The sequence below is a fragment of the Garra rufa genome, chromosome 3 (genome assembly GCF_049309525.1).
Source record: "Garra rufa chromosome 3, GarRuf1.0, whole genome shotgun sequence".
NCBI lineage: Eukaryota > Metazoa > Chordata > Actinopteri > Cypriniformes > Cyprinidae > Garra > Garra rufa.
The window spans coordinates 8,206,372-8,218,853 of NC_133363.1; the positions used below are offsets into that span (position 1 = coordinate 8,206,372).

General features: G+C 36.0%; 1 protein-coding gene across 1 annotated transcript in view; it reads right to left on the minus strand.

Annotated features, from left to right (window-relative positions):
• Positions 1-1,185: 1,185 nt before the first annotated feature.
• The window catches only part of cpne7 (copine VII), a 94,785-nt gene continuing 83,488 nt past the window's right edge, over positions 1,186-12,482 (minus strand). Inside the window, exon 11 of the mRNA XM_073835681.1 lies at positions 1,186-1,402. Within this exon, the coding sequence (XP_073691782.1) occupies positions 1,186-1,402 (217 nt within the window). The remainder of the gene's footprint in view (positions 1,403-12,482) is intronic.

Here is a 12,482-nt window from a genome sequence, read left to right on the forward strand (position 1 = left end):
ATGTGAGTATTTCCTCAGCTTCAGTTCAGACTGAAAATTAAAATTACTTTCTGAATAGATTTTGTTTCACCCTAGTCCCGTATTTTTAATCTTAAAATATGTAAAGCCATCAAAATGTTTCATGCACTTTAAAAGTAAATCTAAACAAAATGTGAAATACATTTAAGTCATTTTAATGATTTAATGAAAACATATTAAACATTTTTATCACTTATATTTTGACTAACAGTTGATCTCTAAAATGTTCTTTTAACCAAGTTTGACAAAATATGAAATGTGATATACAGTTGAGGTCAAAAGTTTACACAGCCCTTTCAGAATCTGCAAAATGTTAATTATTTGACCAAAATAAGAGGGATCATACTAAATGTATGTTATTGTTTATTTAGTACTGACCTGAATAAGATATTTCACATAAAAGATGTTTACATATAGTCCACAAAAGGAAATAATAGTTGAATTTATAAATATGACCTTATTCAAAAGTTAACATCACCTTGATTCTTGATTTTTTTGTCAAATGCATGAAGTGTAAAAATTAACATAGATAACTATATTGTCTACATTTAAGAAATTAGCCTGTTATATATGTCTGTCTGCTCTTGGACTGTGGTGGTAGACAACCAAAAAATGCCAATAGCTGAAGAAATACACATTTGCATAACCAGTTAAAATTAAATTAGTTATTTACTCAAGGCATAGTCTTGAAAACCTTTTAAACATCTAAAGAAAGCCAAGAAACCAGCTCTCGGCATTGTTGCGTGCAATGTGAATCAGACGGTCCAGGAATTCTCCGTGGGTGGTTTTGATCTGTTTCAGATATATTTATTTATGATAAAAAAAACTTTCTAAGATGGCTAAATTGAAAAAAAAAAAAAAACAGACATGACTGTATTTAAGTAGTTGGCAGGAGGTGGCAGACATGAAAAACCAGAGAGAGGGAAAACATAAGAGATCACAAGCAAAAAAAATTGTTTATTATTGATAATAATTGATTATTATCAAAACTGACATGGCATTCTACAAAATCAATCCCATTCCTATCTTCAGTAAACAACAAATCGAGTAGTTATGCTCTTACACAGTCTCAAAAACATTATTGATGGTCTAAAAACCTGTATATAATTCTACAAAGCGTCAACACCACTGAAGCAATTCTGTGCTATTCTTTGAAAGGCCTGAACTTCACTCAAGGTTGGCTCTTTTAACAATTATCTGCTCCCGCTCATCTCGCTCCATTTCTTCATGGCTGCCCTTTAAGCACCCAGCACAATCTCCATGGCAACTACTATCATTCATGCAGTCACCCAATGAAATGACGCAACCGAGGTACGCTGAGCAGACCTCATCATCTTTAGTGAAGATCCTACCGCCGGCCTCCTGGAGCTGGAAACCCGCTCCGCTAGCACATCACACAAATGACAAGATTCACTTAGATGCTGCTTTTGCGCTGCACATTTAGGATTAATGCATATGGTGTGAAGGCTGAAGAATTGAAAACAATGCGGATTTCATTTCTTTGTGGTTTTTTAAATAGGTTTATAACAGTATTCATCTGACTGTGAAATGAAAAAGCATATAAAATATATGCAAGAACTGGACGACTTGGGTATTACTTGACTTGTAAAAATGATAAGCTGAAACACACACACACACACACACACACACATGTTGGGTTTACATGTTTTATGGGGACATTCCATAGACGTAATGGTTTTTATACTGTACAAACCGTACTTTCTATCACCCTACACCTACCCTACACCTAAACCTAGCCCTCACAGGAGATTGTTCACACTTTTACTTCCTCAAAAAAACTCATTGTGCATGATTTATAAGCCTGTTTCCTCATGGGGACCTGAGAAATGTCCCCACAAGGTCAAAATCTACTGGTATTCCTATCCTTGTGGGGACATTTGGTCCCCACAACGTGATGAATACCAGGTACACACATACACACACACACACACACACACACACACACACACACACACACACACACACACACACACACACACACACATGTTGGGTTTACATGTTTTATGGGGACATTCCATAGACGTAATGGTTTTTATACTGTACAAACCATACTTTCTATCACCCTACACCTACCCTACACCTAAACCTAGCCCTCACAGGAGATTGTTCACACTTTTACTTCCTCAAAAAAACTCATTGTGCATGATTTATAAGCCTGTTTCCTCATGGGGACCTGAGAAATGTCCCCACAAGGTCAAAATCTACTGGTATTCCTATCCTTGTGGGGACATTTGGTCCCCACAACGTGATGAATACCAGGTACACACACACACACACACACACACACACACACACACACACACACACACACACACACACACATGTTGGGTTTACATGTTTTATGGGGACATTCCATAGACGTAATGGTTTTTATACTGTACAAACCATACTTTCTATCACCCTACACCTACCCTACACCTAAACCTAGCCCTCACAGGAGATTGTACATACTTTTACTTCATCAAAAAAACTAATTGTGCATGATTTATAAGCCTGTTTCCTCATGGGGACCTGAGAAATGTCCCCACAAGGTCAAAATCTATTGGTATTCCTATCCTTGTGGGGACATTTGGTCCCCACAACGTGATGAATACCAGGTACACACACACACACACACACACACACACACACACACACACACACACACACACACACACACACACACACAAATAAATAAAAAAAATAAGATTTTGACCTTTATTTGAGTAATTACTTCCCATGAAAAATATCCCTTTTATTACATCCAGTAAAAATGGCAGGATGTTTATCGCTCTTTTGTGCCAATCAGAACTAGTAATTGTGTCTCTTTTTCTAAATGATCTTTTTTCCGTCCATTGTAGATAGGGTGTGTGTTACAAGCACATCATTTATAATAATACTGTATGCACTCTATGCTGCATGTGTTGTAGAAGTGACTTTATTGAACTGAATTACCAGACACTTACACATACCATTTGAGTCCATGACAATTATAGAAGCCTATTTGTCTAACCCCACGCCATTTTCGCTGATTACTATCTTAATCATTTGAGTAATAATTGCAATATAATTCACTTTCTTGAAAGCTCAGTTCTTCAGAAAGCCATTTCTAAGGTCTAAATGAGCCTGATATTTACGTGTTAATAAGTAGATTACATAGACTCTTCCACATAAAGCTCTCTGGATGAGAAGAAATGGAAATGAAGCAGCTAGTCACTTGCCCTAACAGAAATGACCTGCAATTATGCTGTTGTATGCTTATAAATGCTCTGCATTGTCTGGGTTGATTTTAGATGTTGTAATGCATATTTGATGCCTTGATGTTTATGTAATGATAGATGTAGCCTCTGTTGCTGCATTTAAAGTAGCGCCACAGATATTAAAACAAAACAACTTTCTGGAAGCACTATTACACAGATTTAAATAGAATGTGACATCAGTTCATTCCCAATTTTAGGTTTTGCAGATTTGCAACCAAAATTGCAAACAATAAGATATACACTACTAGTCAAAAGTTTGGACACACTTAGTTGCAATGTTTACACTACTTTAAAACTTTCTAAAACTCTCATGTTGGACTAGATTGTGAAACAAAAGCAGCCAGAAAATGACATACATGAGAAAGTTTTCTCTCATATGGAAATGCAATGTATGGCATATATTGACATATACAGGTGCATCTCAATAAATTAGAATGTCGTGGAAAAGTTCATTTATTTCAGTAATTTAACTCAAATTGTGAAACTGGTATTAAATTCAGTGCACTCAGACTGAAGTAGTTTAAGTCTTTGGTTCTTTTAATTGTGATGATTAGGCTTACATTTAACAAAACATGATTAGGCTCACATTTAACAAAACCCACCAATTCACAGGGGCTCCTTTTGCTTTAATTACTGCCTCAATTCGGCGGAAGCATGAAGTGCTCTAAAATTTCTTGGTAAACGGGTGCGGTGACTTTGGTTTTCAAAAAAACACAGTGGACCAACATCATCAGATGACATTGCACCCCAAATCATCACAGACTGTGGAAACTTATCACTGGACTTCAAGCAACTTGGACTATGAGCTTCTCCTTCCTACCTCCAGACTCTAGGACCTTGATTTCCAAGTGAAAATACAAAACTTGCTCTCATCTGAAAAGAAGACTTTGGACCACTGGGGAACAGTGCATTTCTTCTTCTCCTTAGCCCAGCTAAGACACCTCTGACGTTGTCTGTGGTTCAGGAGTGGCTTAACAAGAGGAATTCGACAACTGTAGCCAAAATCCTTGTCTGTCTGTGGTGGCTATTGATGCCTTGACCCCAGCCTCAGTCCATTCCTTGTGAAGTTCACCCAAATTCTTGAATCGATTTTGCTTGACAAGCCTCTCGAGGCTGCGGTTCTCCCGGTTGGTTGTGCATCTTTTTCTTCCACATAACTTTCTGTTAACATGCAGCACTCTGTGAACAGCCATCTTCTTTGGCAATGAATGTTTGTGGCTCACCCTCCTCGTGAAGGGTGTCAATGATTGTCTTCTGGACAACTGTCAGATCAGCAGTCTTCCCCATGATTGTGTAGCCTAGTGAACCAAACTGAGAGACCATTTTGAAGGTTCAGGAAACCTTTGCAGTTGTTTTGAGTTGATTTGCTGATTGGCATGTCACCATATTCTAATTTGTTGAGATAGTGAATTGGTGGGTTTTTATTAAATGTGAGCCAAATCATCACAATTAAAAGAACCAAAGATTTAAACTTCTTAAGTCTGTGTACACTGAATTTATTTAATACACGAGACAATTTGAGTTGAATTACTGAAATAAATGAACTTTTCCATGACATTCTAATTTATTGGGATGCACCTGTATGTTACCTATAAGGTGATATAATTTTCACATGGATAGAAGAAGTTTAAAGGGAACCCTGGGTATCAAGACTTGTATGTCTTAAGATAACATAACTTTTTCTGAAATATGTAGTTGAAAACCCATAAAAGATTTACGTTATCTTAAAAATTAAAATTGTTTTTACATATTTTTGACTGTGGGGGAGCCATTATTTCGATTACATAAAATGGTTGCATTGGTGAGCTACTGGCACTACCTGTTGCTATTTTTTACTACACAACTTATAATAAATAATAAATAAAATATGATGACCACAGATACTAAAAGAGATTACAGGTGGCTATGAATATAAGTGTAGGCCCTGGATATTGAGTGAAATCTACGCTGAGAAACTGACAAGCGTCACGACAAGCGTCGGCATGTTTACATCCTGCCAGTAAGTCATCTAGCGTTTCTTGTCTCTGCCATTTGTAAGCTTTTTCAGTTGCTGTGGTCTACTAAAAGCCTCAAAGGCATCAGGGCTAAAGTGGAGAGAACAAACATGCGGGTCTTTAGGAAGTTTTATTCGTCCACAGGCATCCTCCCATTCTTTTCTCCTTTTCTTATCACTAGGAAAGCAGAGAATACTTACATCACATCTTTTCGACGCATTTAAAATATGTATAAAACTATGTGGATTTTTTACTACTTTTCTAAAAACATATTTCTGTAAGAGACATAGTTTAACTTATGTTAAGCCTAGTCTCAATACCCAGGGTTCACTTATATAAAAAAAACATATGTGACCCTGGACCACAAAACCAGTCTTAAGTCGCTGGGGTATATTTGTAGCAATAGCCAAAAATACATGGTATGGGTCAAAATTATTGATTTTTCTTTTATGCCAAAAATCATTAGGAAATTAAGTAAAGATCATGTTCCATGAAGATTTTTTGTAAAATTCCTTTTATAAATATATCAAAATGTAATTTTTGATTAGTAATATGCATTGTTAAGAACTTAATTTGGACAACTTTAAAGGTGATTTTCTCAGTATTTAGATTTTTTTGCACCCTCAGATTCCAGATTTTCAAATAGATGTATCTCGGCCAAATATTGTCCTATCCTAACAAACCATATATCAATAGAAAGCTTATTTATTGAGCTTTCATGTGATGTATACATCTCAGTTTTGTAAAATTTAACCTTATGACTGGTTTTGTGGTCCCGGGTCACATATATAAAAACCCTGTAATAAAATTTGTTTAAAATCTCATATTTACTTACATAATATCAACATGTAGTGGTGGGTTTCATGATGGATATACAAGTACATGACATATATATCCAAAAATGTATTGTATATGCATAAATATACATAGTTTTTATGGGCTAGATATATATGTTAATATATGAAATTGTTCCAGTGTCTGGACAGTATGACAATATATTTCACATATAGCAATTTTATATACAGTCAAACCAAAAATTATTCAGACACTAGATATAATGTTTAATATTTTTTACAAGTGGTTGCAGGACACCAGTTCATTTATGTAAGTGAGGATAGCTAAATAAAGTAAAATGTGACATATTATTCCCAGAAATTATTTATTCAGTGGACTACAGGTGAAATTTATAAAAAAATATGGGACTAAAAATTATTTAGACACTTTGATCTGACCATGTTTTTCTTAAGTGTTTTATCTTTATTTGCTAATGCGACCTTTTTACACCACAAGCAAATTAAGCATTCATTAGGTATTGATAGTTGGGTAAATATTGTCATACTAACAGTTGTCTGAATTTTTGGTTGATTGTAATCCATTACATACCTTTCTATCAAAGTTATCTGACATTATCAAGATGAATTTGTTCTGACAAAGTTTAACTCTGAGTTCTTGTCATATTTTATTACCATTTTTTTAACTATAGAGAATAAACCGTGATAATGTGAAAAATGCTGAAGGTGTCTGAATAAATTTTGGTTTGACTGTATGTACGTTTTACATGTACATATGAACAATAATGTTAAAAAATGTCTTTACAAATATTCATCATCTGCCAAAATGTAAATATGCCCATTTTTTTCCTCTCCTCATCATGCACAAAGACATACCACCATTCAGTCAAATTATTAAAAGATTTATTAGCCTTGATGCAGGATTATGAGTCTAGACTACAGGAAACGAGCTGGTGCAACTCACTTCCAACAAAATAACACTGAAATCAGAAATCAGACGGGTACATTTCAACACAGAGGAGTGCATGCAGTAAATCACAGCTTTTGAAAGAGATACTTCCAGTAATGTCACCGGCTCAAATCAAAGCACATTGTTAAAGCATAGATGAGACAAAATGTGTTCAATGACTCCTTTTGCTCCCTGGGTTCCAGTGTTTTAGACAGTGAGAACAATACAATTTAATGACGATTTAGCATTGGACAGCATGATCTGCCAATCTTTTCATTGATATAACGCTTTAAGATGCAGCTTCCTGTCTGTAAGCAGATTTAACATGGTACCTAATAACTCTGAGGCCTGCATGAATACATCTGCAATGACCTCAGGCTGCAAGAAAATACCAGCAGGATGACCCATATTCCATATGAATAGTATAAGGAATCTTATCCTCAACATTTTCCTCTCTTTCTGCTACGTTGTAGAATGTGGCAGAATTGCACCTCCAAACAAGAGGGAGCCAACTTCTCCCGGATACATTGAACATGCAAATGCAGTCCATTTGGAAATGAATTAAAACGACAAGCGAAGAAAAGAAGGAATTGTTAATAAAATGCAATGTACAAGACTGCTGCGGAAATTGGAACAGGCTACATGTACAGTTCAAAAGCCATTTCAGAATCAGCAACTTGTTAAGATCTGGCAACCTTCATTTACATAACCATATCACAATGGAATGAGAATGTTGCAGTCAGAATACTGTGGGCAGATAGAAGGAAAGAAAGCAGCCGATGCAAGAGTATGGGCTCTTTCTTGCATAGACGTGTGACACTTTTCAGTTTCTACTTAAGGCGATGCTATAATCTTAAGAGCAAGATGATTCCATGCCCAAAATGCCATTATACTGTATATACCCTGTGTTAAGGGATAGCTCGAAAATATTGATTTGCACTTAAAATAGAAATATACATTTTATAAACATTTTCCATTAAAATCTCAATTCAATATGCAATACATCATTATATGCCTGTTAGAATTTTGTTGAAGCAACTGTGACAAACTGATGCATAATGCTGGATAACATGGAGTAAATTTCTGTCTGCTTGTGTGAAAGGTGGCAATTCAGTTGACATTTTAATACTGAATTAGGAAGTTTGTATTAAGTTATCGCTGTTCCTCTAAATAATCACTGGAGTAATATGTAAATATAGTTAGCAGTGTTTGTTTGTACATGTACATCGTTTGAACTGTGCAGCTATTCGTATTTGACATGGCTGTATTATTTGTTGTTTGATGCAAATGCTGTTTATACTGCAACATTATGCATCAGTAAATTAAACGTCTGTATTTTATTCCCATTGCTGTAAATAGTGTGAGTGCCACTCAAACATTAGAATAAAGACCCTTTACATTTCGGGTTAAAACTTCTTGTTTTAAAGCTGAAGTATGTTTTAATGATAAAAAGCATTGTTTTAATTCATACTGTATACTGTGTCTACTCTTGTGAAAACGAAGTATACTGATTGTCAAGTCAAGTCAAGCCACCTTTATTTATATAGCGCTTTTAACAATACAGATTGTGTCAAAGCAACTGCACAGTATTTAAACAGCACCATAGTGTGTAAGTAAGGTTGTATACATTCGCATATAGTCCACAAGAGAAAACAATAGTTGAATTTATAAAAATGACCCCGTTCAAAAGTCTACATACAGTCTAAATACATTACTGAATAATCCACAGGTGTGTTTTTTTGTTTAGTGATAGTTGTTCATGAGTCCCTTGTTTGTCCTGAACTCCCTGCTGTTCTTTAAAAAAATGCTTCAGGTCCCACAAATTCTTTGGTTTTCCAGCATTTTTGTGCATTTGAACCCCTTACAACAATGACCTTATGGTTTTGAGATCCATCTTTTCACACTGAAGACAACTGAGGGACTCATGTGCAACTATTACAAAAGGTTCAAACGCTCACTGATGCTCCAGAAGGAAACACGATGCATTGTGCACATTTCTATGCTGTTCAAAAGTTTTCACCCCCGGCTCTTATTGCATGGTTTTTCCTTCTGGAGCATCAGTGAGCATTTGAACCTTCTGTAATAGTTGCATATGAGACCCTCAGTTGTCCTCAGTGTGAAAAGGTGGATCTCAGAATCATGCAGTCATTGTTGGAAAGGGTTCAAATACACAAAAATGCTGGAAAACCTAAATTTGTGGGACCTGAAGCATTTTTTTAAAGAACAGCAGGCAGTTTAACTGTTCAGGACAAACAAGGGACTCATGAACAACTATCACTAAAAAAAAAAAAACAACAAAAAAAAACACCTGTGGATTATTAAGGTAACAACGCAGTATTAAGAATCAATGGGTTGTAAACTTTTGAACAAGGTCATTTTTATAAATTCAACTATTATTTTCTATTGTGGACTATATGTGAACATCATTCTATGTTACATACCTTATTCAGGTCGGTACTAAATAAACAATAACATGCATTATGTATGATCCCTCTTATTTTGGTCAAATAATTCACATTTTGCAGATTCTGAAAGAGTTTTTATAAAACACTACAAGTGATGTCACTACAGCTAAGCTTACTCTAAGCTTACTTCTTTTTCACAAGAGTAGACATGCCATACATTGGTGGAGTGAGGTTGGGGCAGGACTATCTGTTTGGCCCACCAATGACAGATAAGAGGAGAGTGTATTTAAAACAGTCTGAAAACAGCAAAATTACAGTATTTATGAATCCTCTTGGCTCTGCTACAGGCACAGAAATTACACACTTCACCTTTTTAATTAGAGCATTGATTTATGCACTTCCCTCTTGATTGACAAAGTGCCTGTGGCATTTTTTTCCAGGCAATGTTCAAGTGTTTCCACAAACCATTTAAACAGGAATAAAATCAAGTAGTTTACCTTTTCATCAGACTTGTAGACAGCATGTAATGTGAAAGAGACATTATCAAAATTTTATCAAAAGGATTACTCCACTTCCAAAATAAAAAATTCCTGATAATTTACTCACCCCTATGTCATCCAAGATGTTCATGTCTTTCTTTCTTCAGTCGCAAAGAAATTAAGTTTTTTTGAGAAATACATTACAGGGTTTTTCTCCATATAGTGGACTTCAATGGTGCTCAACGGATTGAAGGTAAAAAATGCAGTTTCAGTGCAGCTTCAAAGGGCTCTATACGATCCCAGCTGAGGAATAAGGGTCTTATCTAGCAAAACGATCATTTATTTTCTAAAAAAAAAAAAAAAAATTACAATTTATATACTTGTGCATGCATACTCTGTGCAATCCGGTTCAATACAGTTAGGGTATGTTGAGAAACTCCCATCTCATTTTCTCCTACATCGCTGCAGAAGTACTGTTTACAAAGTGAACGTGCAAGGAAGGTCAAACACCCTTTACAAAAGTTGAAGGGGAAAATGAGATGGGAGTTTTTCAACATACCCTTACTGTATTGGACTGAAGTGCACAGAGCTAGACAAGATGAGCATTTGTGGTTAAAAAGTGTATAAATATATATACATTTTTTATGAAAATCGCTAGATAAAACCCTTATTCCTCGGCTGGGATTGTTTAGAGCCCTTTGAAGCTGCATTGAAACTGCATTTTTAACCTTTAATCCGTTGAGCACCAGTAAAGTCCACTATATGGAGAAAAATCCTGGAATGTTTTCCTCAGAAAACTAAATTTCTTTGTGACTGAAGAAAGAAAAACATGGATGACATGGGGGTTAGTAAATTATCAGGAAATTTCTATTCTGAAAGTAATTTTTTAATTAATTATTCATAAAGAAGTCCTGTTTACATTTTTTTTGTTTAACAATCAGACATGTTTGTTAGAGGGTGTTGACATAAGATGCATTCAAGCTAGACATAACAGAATAGAATAGAATCTCACGAACGTATTTTAAACATTTTAAACAACGTATTTTAATTTGCCGTCTTAATAATACTCATGGCGCAAGATGCTTAAAAAACATCATGAAACACCAGCCAAAGACCTGTCTGCATACGAATGTTGTACTAGCGGTGTCTTAAAGGTGATGGATTTGAAGACGTAGCTTATCCAAGAGGGTTTCAACGTGCAAACTGTCAAACAGCACTCTGTCAGCATGCTAATTCAAGCACCACCACTAAAATATTTAAAACTAGTCATCCTGGCTAATTATCCAATCAGTTGATGTCCATTCTCACATACTCGTTATCTTTACATCAAGATGGTAATGATTTTAGCAGTGAACTATGCATATTTGTCCAGCAAAACCAAAGCAAACTCTTTTAGTCAATGTACATGCTATTATCTATCTATAGATTGGATATTCATATTACATTGTATTGTATGTTTCTCAGCATTTCTGTTCCAGTTCTCCAGGAGTCCAGAGATTAAAAGCTCCCACAGGCAAGCAGAGCAAAGTCTTCGAAAAGCTCTGAAGGGCATACAAAACAGCAGAATGCAGTGGCCTTGTGAAGCTGAAAAGAGTCAGCAGGGATCAGAAGGCCTGGTCCTGACGGGAATTCGATGTATTGTCTGCTTTTATGCGAGGCAGAGGGGAAAAGGACTCCGGTTTGCATGCTGGGAGAGCAGTCATGGTGTCAAGGACAAGATCAGACACCGAGATCCAAACCGTCAGTCGTGTGTGAATAGCTTATGAATGGACAGAATGTCAGGATGACAGTGTATACTGTATGTTATGGCAGAACAGCCCTGTCCCAGGTCATTTTCAGTACTGTGGAGGTGTACAGGGCTGGACTGGACTTCAGGTTAAATGTTATTCAGGTGTGCTGGCGATGGAGTTGGGGGTTGAATTCAGCACTGGGTTCATGGGCGGTATGGCCTTGTGACTGAAGTACTCCACTACCTGTTTCGGCACCTCCGCTAGGACGCACTTTGCCAGCGCAGCTGGTGAAGCCTGCAAAAGTCACACTTTTATTGACTTCCGTGAGGGAGAAAACATTAACAATAGTTTAAAATAGTGAAGCAAATCAACCAAATTCATGGTAAACTGTGTTTAAACAAAGGCATCAGGAAAAGTAGAGTTTGTAATTTGAATTGTTTGGTAGAGAGCCAAGCAGCAGGCTGTTGAGAGTATTGACAGATTTTTAATCCTCACTTCTCTAAAATATTTGTTTTTCTTTTTTTCTGGCTGTGTATATCAGTGGGGGGAACAAACAGCTCTTACGGAGAAACTGTGAAGCTTCTGAGAGCCATTTCTGCCTGGATGCACCACTGGCATATGCTGATTCGCCTCACTGCTTGCATCATTCACCCACAAACCATGTCATTTATGCAAGACGTCCATGGCTCCTTTTACAATGTGTAAAATGTACTCTTTAAATTTTAGGGCCATAAAAAATATTACAATATATTATTTTTTATTTGCAAAAGACTTACATTTTAGATGGACAGCCATCGCTGTGATTAAATAATAGTGTTTTAAAATATTGCACATACTTTATTTCTTTGATTATTAC